At 46.5% G+C, this 18,013-nt stretch overlaps 2 protein-coding genes across 44 annotated transcripts in view; one reads left to right on the top strand and one right to left on the bottom strand.

Moving 5' to 3' along the window:
- Positions 1-18,013, bottom strand: part of APAF1 (apoptotic peptidase activating factor 1) — a 145,617-nt gene that overhangs the window by 23,166 nt on the left and 104,438 nt on the right. For 16 of the 23 annotated variants that reach the window (XR_012005948.1, XR_012005953.1, XR_012005950.1 and 13 more), the window contains 2 exons: positions 804-868; positions 549-715 (listed from right to left, as the gene is read on the bottom strand). Coding sequence is in view for 7 of the 23 variants with exons in the window: in XM_072773240.1 (XP_072629341.1) it covers positions 5,892-6,011 (120 nt within the window). In the remaining 16 variants the exon portion in view is untranslated. Of the gene's footprint in view, positions 1-548; positions 716-803; positions 869-4,966; positions 6,012-18,013 lie in introns of those variants that run through there. The other 7 variants (XM_072773240.1, XM_072773239.1, XM_072773242.1 and 4 more) reach the window with 1 other exon arrangement.
- Positions 1-18,013, top strand: part of ANKS1B (ankyrin repeat and sterile alpha motif domain containing 1B) — a 1,043,873-nt gene that overhangs the window by 1,022,064 nt on the left and 3,796 nt on the right. For 20 of the 21 annotated variants that reach the window (XM_072773232.1, XM_072773224.1, XM_072773230.1 and 17 more), the window contains one exon: positions 9,362-9,529. In XM_072773232.1, the coding sequence (XP_072629333.1) occupies positions 9,362-9,529 (168 nt within the window). Of the gene's footprint in view, positions 1-9,361; positions 9,530-9,700; positions 9,969-18,013 lie in introns of all 21 variants that reach the window. The other variant, XR_012005947.1, reaches the window with a different exon arrangement.

Below are 18,013 nucleotides of genomic sequence, written 5' to 3'. Positions count from 1 at the left end.
TTGCACGAAAAAGCAACTTGCAAAACCACACATTAGGGATGATTCTAATTGTTTTTAAGTTCACGTAGATAAACCTTCATAGAGTATACCCAAGTATTTGTGCGTATGTAAAAAGAAAATAAACCAAAATGCAGTACTGGCTATATTCCAGCAGTAGAATTTTACAAGTGATTTTTCTGTTCTTTTATGTATTTTCAAAATTGTCTACATGTGCTCCTGTTACAATGAGGGAAAAATAGGAATTTCCTGATTCTCTTAAGTGAGCTGAAATTAGCCCTGACAAAGCTATCTGCATGTTGGTCCGTCAACCTATCAGCCCTGGACTAGATAGACATCCTTAGGAGTATACCTACCGCAAGGCCTGTGATGGGACAGTATTTATTTCCACAAGTATAAGCTCTCAAGATTAATTTCTGGCTGGTACTTGAGAGAACTAACTATAGGTAGAGTTAAGGAGATGTCAATGAATTCTGTGAATATGCTCAGAATATTCCCAGAGTTATTTTTGCCTCAAGACGTGGGTGAAGCAACTTGTAGATGAAGCTTACCCGAGGCCTTAAAAAACAAGAAGTACAAGCAAAATACAGCCAACAGAAAAATGTGGCTTCTTTCTGGAGACCCCACCAAGGACCCAGATTGAAAGCCGCTTTCCTTTGTCTTCAGGGCCCCCATGGCGTTGTCTGCCCGTGTTTGGCACTTATGCATCCAGGTCTACCTGCAAGAGGAAAGGGAGGGGACAAGAATTGGCTCTGTCCATCCATATCTAACCCTTAAGTGCAAGTCCTCTGATTTTAGGAACTTACCAGGCAGCTTCCTTTTTTCAATTCTTCCAACAAACATTTGTTGAGCACCTCATGTATCCCAAGCCCTGTAAACACACAGTCAGATGAGACTAGAACTTCAAGGAGCTCCATCAACAGAGGGAGTGGCCCTATGGAGAGAAAATACTAGTACATACCACGCAGTAAGTAAAGCGATGTCGAGGTGCTGCAGGGCTGCCTGAGGAAGGGCTCCCAGGGTTAACCCAGGGATTGGGACAGGGGACTAAGAGAGGACTCCTGGAAGACAGAATGCCCCAGACGAATCTTCAAGGATGAGCAGTAACTCACCAGCCAAGGGTGGGAGATCGGAAGAGGGTGTTTTGCCAAAAGCAAAAGCCATTCCACAATAGACAGAATGCTTGGCCATTTGGAATCGTCTCTGGGGTAATTGTTGCAATGAGGACATCCTCTCAGATGAAGGCCAGCCTCCTGGCCGCTGCACCTCTAAGTACTGGTTGTGAGACTGTCAAGCCCTGCAGTGTGGCCTTTGTGTAATATGCTGCGACTTAATGTGGTGTCAGCTCTGTGAACACCTTGGAACAGCGAGTAGTTGGCTAGGTAGGGGACGTCAGCTTCTAGTCCTACAATCGTGGATCCCCCAGGGTGGAAAGAGACCTCAAGGTCACCTGGAGGAGCCCCTACTCCCAGTGCCATCCCCTCAGTGACCATGATGGGTGCTGTAGTTAGGTGGGTCTAGCCTCCGCCAGCCATCTAGGCACAGCCTTTATTCACCAGCGCTTGTGTAGCAGCACTCTGAGGCTCCTCATGGTGCCCTTGGCTTCTCCACCCCATCTGGGGCTTCCATGCACAGAAAAGGTCCATGCTTTGAATGTCCGACTGCATTCCTCCTTGGATGTGATGAGCTCTGCTGACCCCCAGAGACCAAAGAACAGCCAGGTGAGGGGCTGTCATTTTCTGGGGTACGGAGCTAACACACTCCTGCCATTGTAGTTCCTGAAGTACGGTGGCTGTTTTTTTAGTGCTAATGGAAAATGCCAGTAGGCAGGTCAGGATGGTCTACTGGTAAACAGCAGCTTCCCAGCCTGGGCCAACAAGGCCTCTTTCCCCGTGGTGTCCTATCCCCCCTCAGCTTGCTCCCTTACTGTCACTTTCCTCAGGTGATGGGCAAGCGAGTATGATATACCTTGTCAGCCATTTTGGCAGGAGTGGGTTAAACAAAGGGAGCTCTTGAACAAACGTTCACCTGAAGAAACAGACACCATCTATGCCCCCTTCCACAAAGGACTTAAGGCAGCCTCCATGAATAGGTATGACAGGTCTGAAAACCTAGGCGCACACAGATCTGAACTAGGGCAGAGGTCTACTCAAAGGAAGCTCAATGCCAGGGAAAGAGTTTTAACGTCAACACGCGGACCACAGAGTTGGCCATAGCTGTTAGAGCTGAGCCTCAGATTTGGCTGTGAGCTCCCTGGACGTCAAGGCAAAGAGGGAGATGCTTGCTGCTTTGAAAGAGGAGCATAACTCATCCTCTCAGAAAACAAAGCTTCAATGAGGCATAAGGTCTGAAAGAACCTTTCGCCTGGGGGTCTGTGACGGAACACTGTATGATAGCATCTCACACAGAGCGAGTCCCCCAGACACAAGATGTGCCCTTGGAGGTGGCCTCGGTGGAAGTAGAACACGAGCAGCCTCGTGACAGCAATAAGGCAGGAAGCCCCGTGGCACAAAATACTGGCTCCTCTGAGGTCAGACCTAGGTTTGAATCCTGACTCTGCCCCCATTACCACAGCAGTTTGAACTTGGCCCAGTTAATCAGTCTCACCGATCCTGAGCTGCTCACACATAAAATGGGGGGTTGAGGGAACCATTCTCCCTTTATAAGTAGTTGTGAGGACTGGATGATCCACGGCCAGCACTCAGCAGATAGTAGTAAGCCACGTCCTGTGGGAGGGCCTGCAAGGGCTGCTTTATCCTCCCTGTGAGATGATATAGAAGATGGTCTGGGGTCACAGGTGGTGCAGCTGAGGTGCAGGGATAACACCCAGCACAGCTGCAGGGGTGCTCGTGTGCAAGTGAATGTCCATGTACCACATTGTTCAGCTAAGCGGGATAGAAACTAGACAGTTGAAGTTCACACCCTCTGCTCTGCCCTTGGAGTAGACATATTGGGGCTCCGGGTTAAAGAAGGAGCTATGTCTTTTAAAATTCAACCAAACAGATGTTAGACTTGACATCCAGTGTGAAAATGGAAGCACCTACATGGGATCCTTGGCCAAATGGATGGCCAGCCCCACTGGTATGTGGAGGTGAGCCAGAGTAACGCCTGCAAGCAGGGCCTTGGGTTTCACTTGGAACAGTGTCCAGCACTCTCTGCCAAAAATGGAAACGGCACTTAGAACCCCAAGGTGGTGGGTAAGGAATAAGGAAGCAGTTTTTGAGCTAGAATATTTTCTCTTGTTTCCAGTTATCAAAATGGAAAAGCTTATAATATTTTATGACTATAAAATTACTCATCTTCATTTGAATAAAGTTCAAACCACACGAAGAAATACAAAGAGAAGGACCCTGCACAGCCTCAACACTCAAAGATGACCATTAGTAAAAATCTTAATATACATCCTTGTTTTCTATGCACATAGATACCATCTATGTATATATGTCTATATATTTTTACTTTTGACCAGTTTTTTTTTAATGACTCAATTTTCAGTTTAACCAGCTGCCTTGTGTTCCACTGTGTGGACTTCTGTAGTATACTTAGTCCTCTATTTATGAAAACCTTAAACATTATAATGAATATTCTTGCAAAAATGCCACTGAACTCTTCCGCCTGAAAAATGTTCAAGCCCATACTTTTATCAAAAATGCTTGGCTTTTTTTTCTCTGTCTCTCTCTCCTTCTAAAAATAAAAGAATGCTTTTGTTTCCAGCCCCATCCTGGGCCACCTCCACAGCTGCTCCTCCAGGCCGGGAGGCAGCTTGGCTCTTAAGGATGCAGATAAAGCTCATGGCTAGGACAGAACCAAAAGGCATCCCTAACCCAGGGTACCCCAAACAAGCCCAGACTGGATGGACACAGGAGGACATGCTAGATTCCTAGGGCAAGCAAGGTCAAGAACTGGGCTCTCCCTGCACTTGTTTAGAGGTTTCTAACAAGGAAGGAAGAATGAAGCTCCTCACAGGGGGGTGGGGATGGGCTGGGGCTACAGTGACTGGAGTGGTCAAATTCCACCTGCCAATATCTATACCTCTAGTAAGAGCCTATTTACTGTATGGTGCGCTTACACATCTCTAAGTTTTATGAGCTGGTTCTTCCTTTATATAAGCTATTTGGAAATTTTCACTTCTTCATTATAATGATTATCAGGTTATGGAAATGGTAAGTATTAAGTTTTCAAATAAAACATAAAAGTATAAAGCAGGAAAAAAAACCATAAAAGAATCCTAGTGATGCATCAGTTAATATAAATAGCTGAGTGACCAGAATTTTTCCAAGGGGACAGACGACTCACATCGGTGCTGCAGTTTTTCCAACACCAACCTGATGAATGTTCTGGGTACAGCCTCCGTGACTAGGATGTAGGAGGAAAATGAAGGGCATCTCTTTGTCTCTCCACGAGCCTCCCCTAATTCCCAGACACTCGCTAGGGACTCAACCCTTGACACATGGAAGTCGCCAAATATGTGTCCAAGGTGACGGTTAGCTGTGGTCCTGACTGCCGTGAGCTCCCAGTAAATGCAAGCTTGCCAAAACATCTCCCGTTTGCATAAAAAAGATAAGTGTGTGCCCCTTGGCTACCATTAGGCTCTATCCTTAAAATACGAGGGCTCTGCAAATTCCTCTAATGTAGCAATTCTTAATTCGCAGATCAGGATCCCTAGGGGAAAAGGGAAGGGCTTTGGAGGTTGTCGTGTCCCCCCTGGGGCGGTTGTCCCCATGGACTTGGGATTCCCTGCCTTCATCCTAAAAGCCTCTGCTAGAGAGGGAGTGCTGCTGGGCGTCCTTTATCATGGAAGGGGCACATGCAGTGGTTGACAGTCCTCATGATGATGGATCATGTCAAGTCACAAAGGACACCCACTGCTTGGAGGCTGCCTCTCCACTGGTCCTGGCATGAAACCCAAGCAAATTGTGTACTTTTCAGGACCCTCACCCTGGCCAAGATGCATCGACCACCCAAGAGCTTCTATATTTAATGTTTATTTTAAGTTTATTTGTTTTTTTTTTTTTAACAGTTCTCAAAAGTCCTTTATCGCAACTGTAGTTGTAAGGTAGAGTGGTCAAGAGCATGGCTACCAACACTTGTATTCAAATCCTAGCTCAGCCAGGTGCCAGCTTCATGACCAAGTTACTGAACCATTCTGTGCTCAATTCGCTCACATGTAAAACAGGAGCAATAATAGCCCCACAGTTATTAATAACCCCTACAGGGTGGTTGTTAGGGTTCGAGGTGGTCCATGTGAAGTGTGTCATATGGTCCATGGCACACAGAAAATAATGTGGGCTGAGATTGCCATTAGTTGAGTGTAATCGTGAGTGATTCTCAAAACAGTCCAGTGAAGTCGGTCCTGCATGTTATTATCCCCATTATCCCCATTTTCATGTAAAGAAAAATGAGGCTCTCAGAGCATGCTGTCCCCAGGAATCATCCTCCATGCCTGCACCAAACATACATGCACAACACGGGCTATCCTCTTTCATTGGTGGTCTTTGTGAGGTAGAAGATGCTCAAGGCCGATAGCCATAATAAGTGCGATTCTAGAAAGACACTCATGCTGAAAAGCCAAGGTAGGTATTTCCCAATAAGCTAGGAGGGGCAGAAGGAGCCATGGCCGGAGACAGGCTGGCTCACGTCATCTGAAAGATGTAAAGTAAAGTAGGACATGTAAAGCCAAAGGAGTTTGAATGTATCCCCAAGGGAGGTCGTGACTGGAGAGGAGAACATGGTTGTGGGACAGTCCAGCTCTGTGGTTTGGGCTAACAGGTGAAGGGACACCTTAGTGCTGACTGTGCTGCTGTGACCAGGATGGATCACAGGAAGTGGGGTGATTCCTCATGTGGCTGAGGGTGGGGTGGTTCCAGGACTGACTCCCCACGACTCCACACTGTTCATGCCAGCTCACGGGCTGGCAGTTCCTCTTCCTGCTGAATCTGCCCAGCCTTCTTTAGCATTGCATGGTGTTCCCGTTTTTTGTGGCTTCTTGAACAGCCATTCCAAGACTTAGTGACCTAGAAGAACATCCATTTCATAATGTTTATGATTCTGTGAGTAAGGGATTTGGGCAAAATGGGGCAGTTCTGCTTTCGTCTGCTCAGTGGTATGTGGGGCCTCCACTGGGGTGGCTCAGATGGCTGCTGATGTTGGGACAGCTCTACTGGGGCCAAGTGTCTGCATTCTTGGGGCCTCCCTGTGCAGCATTTCCTAGAGATCACAAGTCCGGGATGACTCCTTTGCTGTGTATCCGGTGGCGAGGCTGGGATGACTGCCACTGCTGGTTCTTTCCAGGCAGCCTCTGCCTCTGGCTAGCCTGGTTATTTGCACAGCATGGTGACCTCAGGGCGGTCAGATGTTTACCCATGGCTGCTTTCCTCAGAGCGAGTGTTTGCCCAAGAGGCCTGGGTCAAAGCTACAGGGCTCCCCATCACCAAATCTCAAAGCTCCCCACATGTCCCTTCTGCTGCAATCTGCTAATTGGAAAAGTCAGTAGGGCCCACCCAGATTCAAGTAGGTGGGGAAACAGACTGACCATCCTGGGGGGAAGTCACGGCAGGCGTGAAAGGGCAGCGGAACTGATGGCAGCCGTTGTGGGGAGCAGCCCCCACGCGGGGTAGGGTTAAAGCATGGACCTTGAGTCACAGACACTCGTTCACATCACAGCTCTGTGACTTTCTAGTTCTGTGATGTTGGGCAAGTTACTTAACCTCTCTGAGCCTCGACTTCCTCATCTATGAAGCAAGGATAATGGTATTTGGCAGGTAACTGTGGTAATCCTTAAGACAACAACTCTAAGGCTTGGCCCACTCAATTCCTAATGCCTGGAAGTCCTCACGTGATGGTAGCTGTGCTGCCTAAGGCAACGACCCTGTAGTATACGTACACCGCACAGGGTGCGGCTATGGTAGTGCTGTGGCCCTGGCGTGTCCTTTGGCTCCTCATCCATTCATTCACCGAGCACGTACTGAGCGCCTGCGGTGTGCCAGCCACACTCCCAGGCACCGGCCTCACCACAGTTGTGAAGATAACAATACAAGTAGAGGGTAGTTGGGCCTTCAGGTGTTGGAGCAGCATCCCTAGCGCCCCAGTGCCAGCTAACGTCACTGGGGGCAGCAGGCCTGGCTCAAAGGAGGAGGCCACTTCAGCCTCCCTCATGTTGCAGTATTGACTTTTGGTCTCATCCCAGGAGAAGCTCCTACTCTCACAATAAGTGTCCTCCCATTTAAATAGTGTATCTAAGTTACTAGGTAAGGAGAGGCAAGGGAAATGAACCTTCGTCCCCACCCAAAGACGTGTCTGCAGGTCCTGAGGGTCAGAAACACTCAGCATTCTGAAGCCCTGTCAGAACCAGCCGCTCCTCATGCCCGTGGACCCTCCCTGGCTTCCAGAATCAAGACCTCAAACATTGAGGTGGCAAAAGAGATAGGGAAGGTAACAATGTCCAACTCCTTACTGTACATGATCATGAGAAAAGAACTCTTTATTCTAAATTAAAATGAAAAGCCAGGCATCAAGAGAAAACACAAGCCAAACCAGGAGAGGCCATTGGACACAGTGTGGTCTCCGTGTCTTATTTGCGCAGTTTCCTAACACCACAAACTAATTAAAAAATGAAAAAGCAGGGCTTCTAACCTGGGACCTTTCAAAACCTTTAGGCTTCCAATAATAGTCCTGCGAAAAATCACACTTGCTCAAATGAGCATCTTTGACTTTCATTTGAAGACACTGGAGCTTTTAAGTAAATCTCACTTTCAGGAATTTGTTTTTAGGTTAATGATAAAGCAATTCACACTCCTTAAGCTCCTGCTCCAGTAGCTACAAGCTGCACATTGGCACCGCGTCTGCTGCCTTTCCCTCAGCCCATCTGCGCACCCAGCGCACCAGTGGCTGCCTCAGAGCCCTGTCAGCTGGACGGCAACCATCTCCACAGGCTTGCCGGCAAGCCCGAGCACCCAGCACTTCACACGGAGACTGCAGAGGTCAGAAGCCCCAGTGTGCCTTTCAGAGGCTCCCCTCTGCGCGCTAGGAGGCAAAGCTGACGGTGACGTGGGTGCCCGGGGTAGGCAGTCGAAGGGTTCCGCCCTCTTGGTGCCGGGCTGGCCGGAGCTGTCTGCGGCCCTCCTCCACTGTCATTTGTGGGTGCCCTGCTAATTTACTCGTGTGACTCCTCCTCGGAGGCAAACGTGGGATCTGCGCTCACTGCAGGAGGTGCTCAAGTGGGCTGTGCAGGGTTCGGGGTCTCCCGCAAGCACACATCCATCCTGTGGGGCCATCGCTTCCTCTGTCACCCAGAGAGGAAGATACCTCCTCTGTTGAAAGAGCTTTCCGTCTCCGAGGCCTTGTCCCTCCTTGAGCGTAAGACCTCAACAGTCTGGTGTCGCCCTGAAACCTGGTCTGTCCAGAGACCCATGGCCTCGTCCACGTGGCTTCCGAAGGCCATCCTGTGTCCCTTGCCCTGACGTCATCACATGGGAACAATCCCAGGCGGTTCTGCCCAGCACCATGGGAATTGAGCCTTTCTATGTGCTTGACTGGGGAGGACGGGCGGGTGCGGGGGCACCGTTGCAAAAGCAGCATAAGCAGAGGCCATCTGTGTTTTAAAAAACCATGAACAGACATTCTAGGGTCGCTGACCAGAATGAGACCTTGAGAAGCCCCCGCCCGCTGTCTGCGGGCCCCCTGTGGGCCACGGGCATCTGCGCGCTCTGGTGCACCCTGACCCGGGGGCATGGCCAAGACCTGCCTCTTTGAGGTGGGCGGCGTCGGATTTTCTCACTGAGAGAAGACCGGGCGGAGCTGTGCGGGGAAGAGAAGGCGGGAATCGGGGATACATATCCAGAGAAGAGGAAACAAAGCCAGAGTCGTCTTGGAGGGAGCGGTTGAAGGTCTGAAGAGGAGACCCTTTCTCCCAGTCGCTGCTCCGACCGGCATTCGGGCCCGACACACTCTCCTGTCTCTTGCTGGTTTGATGATGAAATATGGAGCCGACCCACAGGGAGAGCAAGCGCCTCACGAGAGAGATGGATAATTGGCTCTGTTTGCACGCTGGCGGCTGTAGCTGTGAGACACCACAGCAGCATGACTAATGCCTCTCCCCTCCGCCTAAATTAGATTTTGATTGTGCTTCGGAGATGTTCACTGAATCACAGATGTTTGAGGTAAAAAGGCCCAGCCCTGTCAGGCACGGCTCCTGCGGCGCGTGTGGGCCGGCGCACAGGGGCGGCGGGGCCGGCGGCGGGGAGGGAGCCGCGGCGGCCCCTGGGGCCAGGGGGTGCGGCCCGGGGAAGGCGGGGCCCCGCTGTCGCCCCGCCCCTCGGCTCGGCCAGCCTGCGGCCGCGGGGTAAGCGCCCCCCCTCTCCCGCAGAACCTGGCCTACGAGATCATCCTGACGCTGGGACAGGCGTTCGAGGTCGCTTACCAGCTCGCGCTGCAGGCCAGGAAGGGGGGCCATTCGTCGACGCTTCCCGAGAGCTTCGAAAACAAGCCCTCCAAACCCATCCCCAAACCCCGCGTCAGCATCCGCAAATCGGTGGTAAGTAGGAAAGAAACGTGAGCTGCAGGCCTCGCTGGGGGCCGGCGGGTGGGGGGGGGCGTCTCCGCCCGGCCTGCGCCCTCCACCCCCGCCCGGCTCCCGCACCCCGGGGGGGCATCCGACCCTGGAGGCTCCCAAGGACACTCCGACTTTCTCTGTCACCCGCGGCAGCCCTGCGACAGGGGGGGCCCAGTGCTGCCCAGTCTTTCCTGAAGGTTCCGGCAGGCGAGGAAACGACGTTCCCTGAGGCTTCGCTGCCCTGAGCGGGCTCCCGCCCTCCCGCCCGGCGCCCTGCAGAGCCGCCCTCCTTCCTCCAGGAACGTCCCCTCCCCTCCGCAGCCGCCGAGACCTCGTGTCCTGGGGAGGCCGTCCCGCGGCCTCCGTGCTTCCCCGCCAGCCTCCACCCGGCTCTGCTCGGCGGCCACGGGGCAGCACCCAGGTGCCCGCCCTCACACCCGTCCGCCCTCTAGCTCTAGCTCTCTCCTCTCTGTTTGTGGGGTCCCTGGCTTGTGGGGTCACAGGGCAGGCGTAGGATCCCTAACGTCTGTCAGGAAGCACCTCCCTTGGTGACCACGCGGCTCCTGGTTTGCAGCCTTCTCTTAGGCCTCTACTCCTGTCACGGTTCTTGGCAGCCTCAACACCCTCCGTGGGGACGACCCCTCCAGCATCTGGCCTTTGCCCCTTGATGGCTCATTATTACCCCCCTTCGGCCATTCCGTCCCATGCTCATCCCTCATCTCTGAGCATCACCAGTGACATACCGGTCCCCGAAAGTCTTCCCTTCAGATGCCACGGTCCCTTCAGCTCTGCCCCCACCGGGCCCCACTGGTTCCCAATGTTGGCGCACTCCCACACATCCAGACTTGTGTGTCCAACTGCTGCGACATCTAACAGACATCTGAAACGCAGCATGTCCACAACAGAATTCTCTTCACTTTAATTCCGGTATGATTGACATACAGTGTTCCATTAGTTTCCACTTTATAGTAGAGATTTAACAGCTCTACGTACTGCTCGGTGCTCATCTGGACACGGAGCCTTAATCCCCTTCACCTGTTTCCCTCATCCCCCACCTACTGCCCCACTGCTAACCCTCATTTCTCTATAAGTTAAGAGTCTGGGGTTTTTTTGTTGTTGTTCATTTTTTAGAAAACAAATATAAATGAAGTCGTGTGGTAGTTGTCTTTCTCTGACTTATTTCACTTAGCTTTGTACCTTGTGGATCTGTGTTGTTGCAAATGGCAAGATTTCATTTTGTATGGCTGAGTCCTATTCCCTCCTGTGTGTGTGTGTGTGTGTGTGTGTGTGTGTACACACCACTTTTTCTTTATCCATTCATCCATCCGTGGACACCTGGGCTGCTCCCATATCCTGGCTGCTGTAAATAATGCTCAGTAAACATAGGGGTGCATGTATCTTTCCAACTTCATGTTTCATATTCTTTGGGTAAATATCCAGTAGTGCAGTTACTGGGTCATATTGGTAGTTCTGTTTTTAATTTTTTAGGAAGCCCCACACTGATTTTCCACAGTGGCTGCACCAGTTTGCATTCCCACCAGCAGTGCCTGAGGGTTCCTTTTTCTCCATATCCTTGCAACACTTGTTTCTTATGTTGTTGATGTTAGCCATTCTGACAGGTATGAAGTGATATATCTCATTGTGGTTTTGATTTGCATTTCCCTGATGATGAGGGATGTTGAGCATCTTTTCATGTGTCTCTTGGCCATCCATATGTCTTCTTTGGAGAAATGTTTCATGTCTTCTACTCATTTTTAATTGGATGATTGGGCGTTTTGGGTGTTGGGTTGTTTACAGTCTTTATATATTGTAGATATTAACCCCTTATCAGAGTTGTCATTTGCAAATATCTTCTCCCATTCGGTAGGTTGTATTTTGATTTTGTTGATTGTTTCCTTTGCTGTGCAGAAGCTTTTTATGTTGATGTAGTCCCAATGGTTGATTTTTGCTTTTGTTTCCATTGCTTCAGGAGACATATCTAGAAAAACACTGCTATGGCTGATGTCAGAGGAATTACTGCCTGCTCGCTCTTCTAGGATCTTTATGGTTTCAGGTCTCACATTTAGATATTTACTCCATTGTGAGTTTATTTTTTGTGTATAGTGTAAGAAAGTGAGCCACTTCCATTCTTTTGCATGTAGCTGTCCAGTTTTCCCAGCAACATTTGTTGAAGAGACTCCTGTTGCATATTCTTATCTCTTTTATTGAAGATTAATAGATCATATCATGGGTTAATTTCTGTTCCATGGACCTATGTGTCTGTTTTTGTGTCAGCACCATACTGTTTTGATGACTGCTGCTTTGTAGGATATGTTGAAATCTGGGATTGTAATGCCTCCAGTTTTGTTCTTCTTTCTCAAGACTGCTGTGGCTAATCAGGGTCTTTTGTAATTCCATACAAATTTTAGGATCGTTTGTTCTAGTTCTGTGAAAACTGTTGTTTGTATGTTAATAAGGGATTGCACTAAATCTGTAGATTGCTTTGGGTAGTGTGGCCATCTTAATACTATTTGTTCTCCCAATCTATAAGTATGAACTATCTTGTCATTTGCTTGTGTCATCTTTAATTTTTTTATCAGTGTTCTGTTGTTTTCAGGTAAAAGAACAACTTGGTTAAGTTTATTCCTAGGTATTTTATTATTTTTGGTGCAATTTTAAGTGGTATTGGTTTGTCAGTTTCTCTTTCTGCTACCTCATTATCAGTGTATAGAAATGTAGTGGTTTCCTGTATACTGATTTTGGATCCTGAAACCTTACTTAATTCATTTCTCAGTTCTCGTAGTTTTCTGGTGGAGACTTAGGGTTTTCTATACATGGTATGATGTCATTTACAAATAAAGGTTTACTTCTTCCTTACCAATTTGGCTACCTTTCATTTCTTTTTCTTGTCTGATGGTTCTGGCTAGACTTTCCAGAACTTTGTTGATTAAAGTAGTGAGAGTGGACATTCTTGTCTTATTTCTGATCTCAGGGGAACAGCTGTGTTTATCATCATTGAGTATGAAGTTAGTTGTGGGTTTTTCGAATATGGTCTTTATTATGTTAAGGTATGTTCCCTCTAAACCTACATTGTTAAGGGTTTATCTATTCATGTTTATCATGAATAGATATTGCACTTTGTCAAATGCTTTTTCTGGATCTTTTGAAATAATCATATGCTTTTTATCCTTTCTCTTTTATTGATATGATTTGAAAATATTGAACCACTTGCATTCCAGGATTGAATCCCACTTGATCGTGGGGAGTGATTTTTTTTAATGTATTGTTCAATATGGTTTGCCAATATTTTGTTGTATTTTTGTATGAATGTTCATCAGGAATATTGGCCTATAGTTTCTCTCTCTCTCTTTGATAGTGTCTTTATCTGGTTTTGGTATCACAGGGTAATGTGGGCTTCAGAGAATGAATTTGGAAGCTTTCCTTCCTCTTCAATTCTTTGGAAAAGTTTGAGAAGAAAAAGGTTTGCTTTTTTTTTTTTTTTTTTTTAAGATTTTTGCTTATTCTTGAAAGAGAGAGGCAGAGACACAAGCAGAGACATAGACATACCCAGGTGTCCCGAGAAGAATAAGTATTAACTCTTCTTAAATGTTCAGTTAGAGGGGCATCTAGGTGGCTCAGTGGTTGAGCATATGCCTTTGGCTCAGGACATGATCCTGGGGTCCTAGAATCAAGTCCCATATCAGGCTCCCTGCAGGGAGCCTGCTTCTCCCTCTGCCTATGTCTTTGCCTCTGTCTCCCGTGAATAAATAAATAATCTTTAAAAAATTTTAAAAGTAAATGTTTGATTGAATTCACCTGTGAAGCTATCTGGTCCTGGACTTTTGTTTGTTGGGAGTTGTTTTGATTATTCATTCAATATCATTGCTGGTAATTGTTCTGTTCAAATTTTCTATTTCTTCCTGATTCAGTTTTAGGAGATTATAGATTTTTAGGAATTTATTTCATTTCTTCTAGGTTGTCCAATTTGTTGTCCAATTTGTTGTTAGAATATTATGAAAAATTATAATTTTTCATAATATTCTAATTCTTTTTTACTTTTGTGGTGTCACTTGTTATTTCTTTCATTTTTTATTTGGTTTATTTGAGTCCTTTATTTTTGATGTGTCTGGCTAGAGGTTTATCAATTGCATTGATCTCTTTGCAAAGAACCAGCTCCTGGTTTCATTGATCCGTTGGTTTTTTAGTTTTCTATTTCATTTATTTCTTCTCTAATCTTTATTATTTCTTTCTTTCTGCTGGTTTTAGGTTTTGTTTTCTCTTTTTGTAGCTCTTTTAGGTGTAAAGTTACATTGTGATTTTTCTACTTCTTGAGGTAGGCCTGTTGATGTAAACTTCCTCTTCAAACAGCTTTTGGTGCATCACAGAGATTTAGCATCATTGTTTTCATTTTTCTCCATGTATTTTTTTTATTTCCTCTTTAATTTCTTGTTTGACCCATTCATTGTTTAGTAGCCTATTAATTATTTAACTCCTTGTATTTGTGTTCTTTCCAGATATTTTCTTGTGATTGGTTTCTAGTTTCATAGTGTTGTGGTCAGAAAAGACACATGGTATGACTTCAATATTTCTGAATTTGTTAAGACTTATTTTGCAGCCTAACATCTATTCTGGAGAATATTCCATGTACACTTGAAAAGAATGTGTTCTAGGATGGAATGTTCTGAATGTATCTGTTAAATCCATCTGGTTCAAGGTGTCGTTCAAAGCTACTCTTTCCTTATTGATTTTCTGTTTAGATGACCCATGGATGTAAGTGGGATGTTAAAGTTCCCTACTACTATTGTATTACTATTGGTTCCTTCCTTTAGATTTGTTATGAACTGCTTTATGTATTTGGGTGCTCCCATGTTGGCTGCATAAATATTTATGGTTGTTGTATCTTCTTGTTGGATTGTCCCCTTTAGGATTAGGATTCTTTGTCTCTTGTTACAGTCTGATTTGAAGTCTATTTTGTCTTATAGAAGTGTTGCTACCCCGACTTTCTTTTCACTTGCATTTGCATGATAAATGCTTTTCTATCCCTTCACTTTCGTTTCAATCTGTAGGTGTCTTTAGGTCTGAAATGAGGCAGCATATACCAAGTCTTGCTTTTTTATCCATTCCATCACCCTATGTATTTGATTTACATTCAAAGTAATTATTGGCAGGTATGTAGTTATTACTGTTTTGTTACTTGTTTTGTAGTATTTTCTGTTCTTTTCTTCTGGTCTCTTCTCTCATGGTTTGCTGGCTTTGTTTAGTAATGTAGTTGGATTCCTTTCTCTTTGTTTTGTGTATCTGGTCACAGTTTTTGTTGTGTGGTTACCATAATGTTTGTATATAACATCTTTTTTTTTTTTAATAATAAATTTATTTTTTATTGGTGTTCAATTTGCCAACATACAGAATAACACCCAGTGCTCATCCCGTCAAGTGCTCCCCTCAGTGCCCATTACCCATTCACCCCCACCCCACCCCTCCTCCCCTTCCACCACCCCTAGTTCATTTCCCAGATTTAGGAGTCTTCATGTTCTGTCTCCCTTCTGATAACATCTTAATGCAGGGCAACCCAGGTGGCTCAGCGGTTTAGCACCACCTTCAGCCCAGGTGTGATCCTAGAGACCCGGGATCAAGTCCCATGTCAGACTCCCTGCATGGAGCCTACTTCTCCTTCTGCCTGGGTCTCTGCCTCTCTCTCTCTCTCTCTGTCTCTCATGAATAAATAAAATTAAAAAAAAAATAACATCTTATTCAGATGGTAGTGAATATTAAGTTGATGGTCACTTAAGTTTGAACCCATTCTAAAAACACTAAATTTTTAACTCCTCTCCTCCCCTCCCCAGGTTTTAGGTGTAAGGTGTCATACTTTACATCCTTTTATTTTGTGAATCCCTTGACTGATTTTAAAGGTATACTTAATTTTACTGCTTTTTTGCTTCCTACTTTTCTTACTCCTGCTTATGGTCTTTCCTTTCCACTCAGAGTTTTGTTTAATATTTGTTGTACGGCTTGTTTAGTGGTCATGAATTCCTTTAACTTTTGTCTGGGAAACTCTTTCTCTATCCTATTCTGAATGATAGCCTTGCTGGGTATTCTTGACTGCAGGTTTTTTCCTTTCAGCACTTTTTTCTGGCCTGCAAAGTTTCAGCTAAAAAAATCAGCTGATAGGCTTATGGGGCTTCCTTGTATGTAACTTTTCTTTTCTCTTGCTGCTTTAAAAATTCTGTCTTTATCACTACTTTTTACCATTTTAATTATAATATGTTTTGGTATGAACCTCCTGGGTTGATTTTGTTAGGAGCTCTCTGTGCCTCCTAGATCTGGATTTCCATTTCCTTCCCCAAGTTAGGGAAATTTTCAGCTATTATTTCTTCAAATACATGTTCTGCCCCTTTTACTCTCTCTTCTCATTCTAGGATCCCTATAATGCAGTGCTATTATACTGGATGGTGTCACTGAGTTCCCTTAATCTATTCTCATTTTTTGTTAATCTTTTTTCCTTCTCCTGTTCAGCTTGATTGTTTTCCATTCCTTTGTCCCCCACATCACTGATCCATTCTTCTACTTCCTCTAGTCTATTTATTCCCTCTAGTGTATTTTTAATTTGTTATTGGGTTCTTCTTCTGATTGTTTCTTTGTTTTGTTTTGTTTTGTTTTTTCTGTCTCTTTGTTGAGGGTCTCACTGAGGTCCTGTACTCTTTTCTCAAGTCCAGTAAGTACCTTTATGACCTTTCTTTATCAGGCATATTACTTATCTCTGAGAGTTTTGCTGTCTTGCTGTGATTTTGTCCTGTTCTTTCATTTGGGACACATTCCTGTTTCCTCACTTTGTCTAACTCCCTAACTCCCTGTCTGTTCTGACACAGAACAGAGTCAGTCATGCCTCTTGCTCTTGAAAGTAGTGGCCTTAGCAAAAAGCAAAAGTGCCACTATAGTGCCCTGCAGTGCAATGTCCCCTCTTCATCAGAACCTGGCATTTATGGGGTGTCCCCTATGTGTGTTGTGTGCACCTTACTGTTGTGGTGAGCTGCTTTTGCCTTCAGTCCAGTTGTCTTCTATGGCTCTCTTTGCCTATTGTGGGCAGGGTTTGGTTCCCTGTGATAGTGGGCCAGTCTGGGGCTGCCTTAGGCTTGAGCTGGGTTAGACCAGGTATTTTCCAGAGCTACAGGAGCATCACACTGCAGGGCACTCTCCCTGGGTTGTACCCTGAGAAGTTTTTGTTGGAGAGTGGGGCCTGTAGTCAGACCGGATGTCAGTCTCCAGCCCACTCCTGGGGCCACAGTCAGATTGCTGTGCATGGTTTTACTCCCCTTTCCCTGGGAGTCCCTTTGGGAGTGGTGCTAACCCCTCTCAGGGCTGCCTGCATACTGCCATGCTTGTGGCGTTGTTCTGGATGGACTGGCCAAGACCAGGTTGGGGGTAGGTCTGCAGGAGAGCTTGGGGGCCGGGCATGCTGTTAGCAAGCCAAGTGGTGAGTGTTCTTGCTGCAGTGGTTCACACAGGTGTACTGGTCTAGGCTGGAGCGTGGAAGAGGGAACTGGTGCCTGCCAGTTCATTTTCTCTTGAGTAAGTCTCCCATAGATCCTTGCCCCTGCAGCACATGCTCTGAGATCAGTAAACAAATCTCCCTCCCTCCCGTATACCCCAGGTATCTTTCAAACTGCTGCTTCAATGCCATATCCTGGTGACACTATTTGTTATGCTGTCTCCTTAAGGGCAGGGACTCAGTTTCCTTTCACTTTCTCTCTCTCACTGATTTTCAAAGTTCCAGATATGTTAAGCCCCCGACTATAAAAATCCACAACGTTAAGCCCCTCTGGTTTTCAAAGCCAAGTATCATGGGAGTTCATCTTCCCAGTGCAGGTCCTTGGTGCCTGGGGTGCCTGGGGTGGGGTCTGCACCTCTCCCCTCTGTACCCACAGTATCCCTTCCTTAGGTCCTGCAGATCTGTTTGGCTCCCAACTGCATCTCTACCCTTTTACCCTCTTCAGTGTGACCTCTTTTCTCTGTCTAGCTGTGAGTCTGTCCTGCCAATCTACAGGTCATTTACACTGATGGGGGTGTTATCAAGGTATAGCAGGAGATAAAGTGAGCCTAGGATTCTCCCCCTCTTCCATCTTCCCTGGAAGTCCCCAGAACAGAATCCTTGATTCTCCCCTCAAAGCTGTTTATACTCTGTCTTTCCCAGCTCAGTAAATGGCATAACCATTCACCATGCTGCTCAAGCCATAAATCTAGAGTCATCCTTAATTCCCATCTTCCTCTGACCACTGTGTACAACCCCTAAGACATGTCTCAGATCCAGCCACTCCTCTCCATTTCCTCAGTCACTCTTACACAGACTACCACCACTACTCTCTCCAAAACTATGGCAGTACATAGCCTAACAACCTTCCTTCTTCCTCGTGCAAGCAGAGTGATCCTAAAACACACATCAGATCATGGCACCACTGCCCCCATGTACCTAAACCTAATTTCCCATCAAGC

Source organism: Canis lupus, chromosome 13, assembly GCF_048164855.1.
Source record: "Canis lupus baileyi chromosome 13, mCanLup2.hap1, whole genome shotgun sequence".
In the NCBI taxonomy this organism is placed as follows: Eukaryota; Metazoa; Chordata; class Mammalia; order Carnivora; family Canidae; genus Canis; species Canis lupus.
The sequence above is the reverse complement of the archived record's forward strand: the minus strand, read 5'-3'. Positions and strand labels throughout refer to the sequence as shown.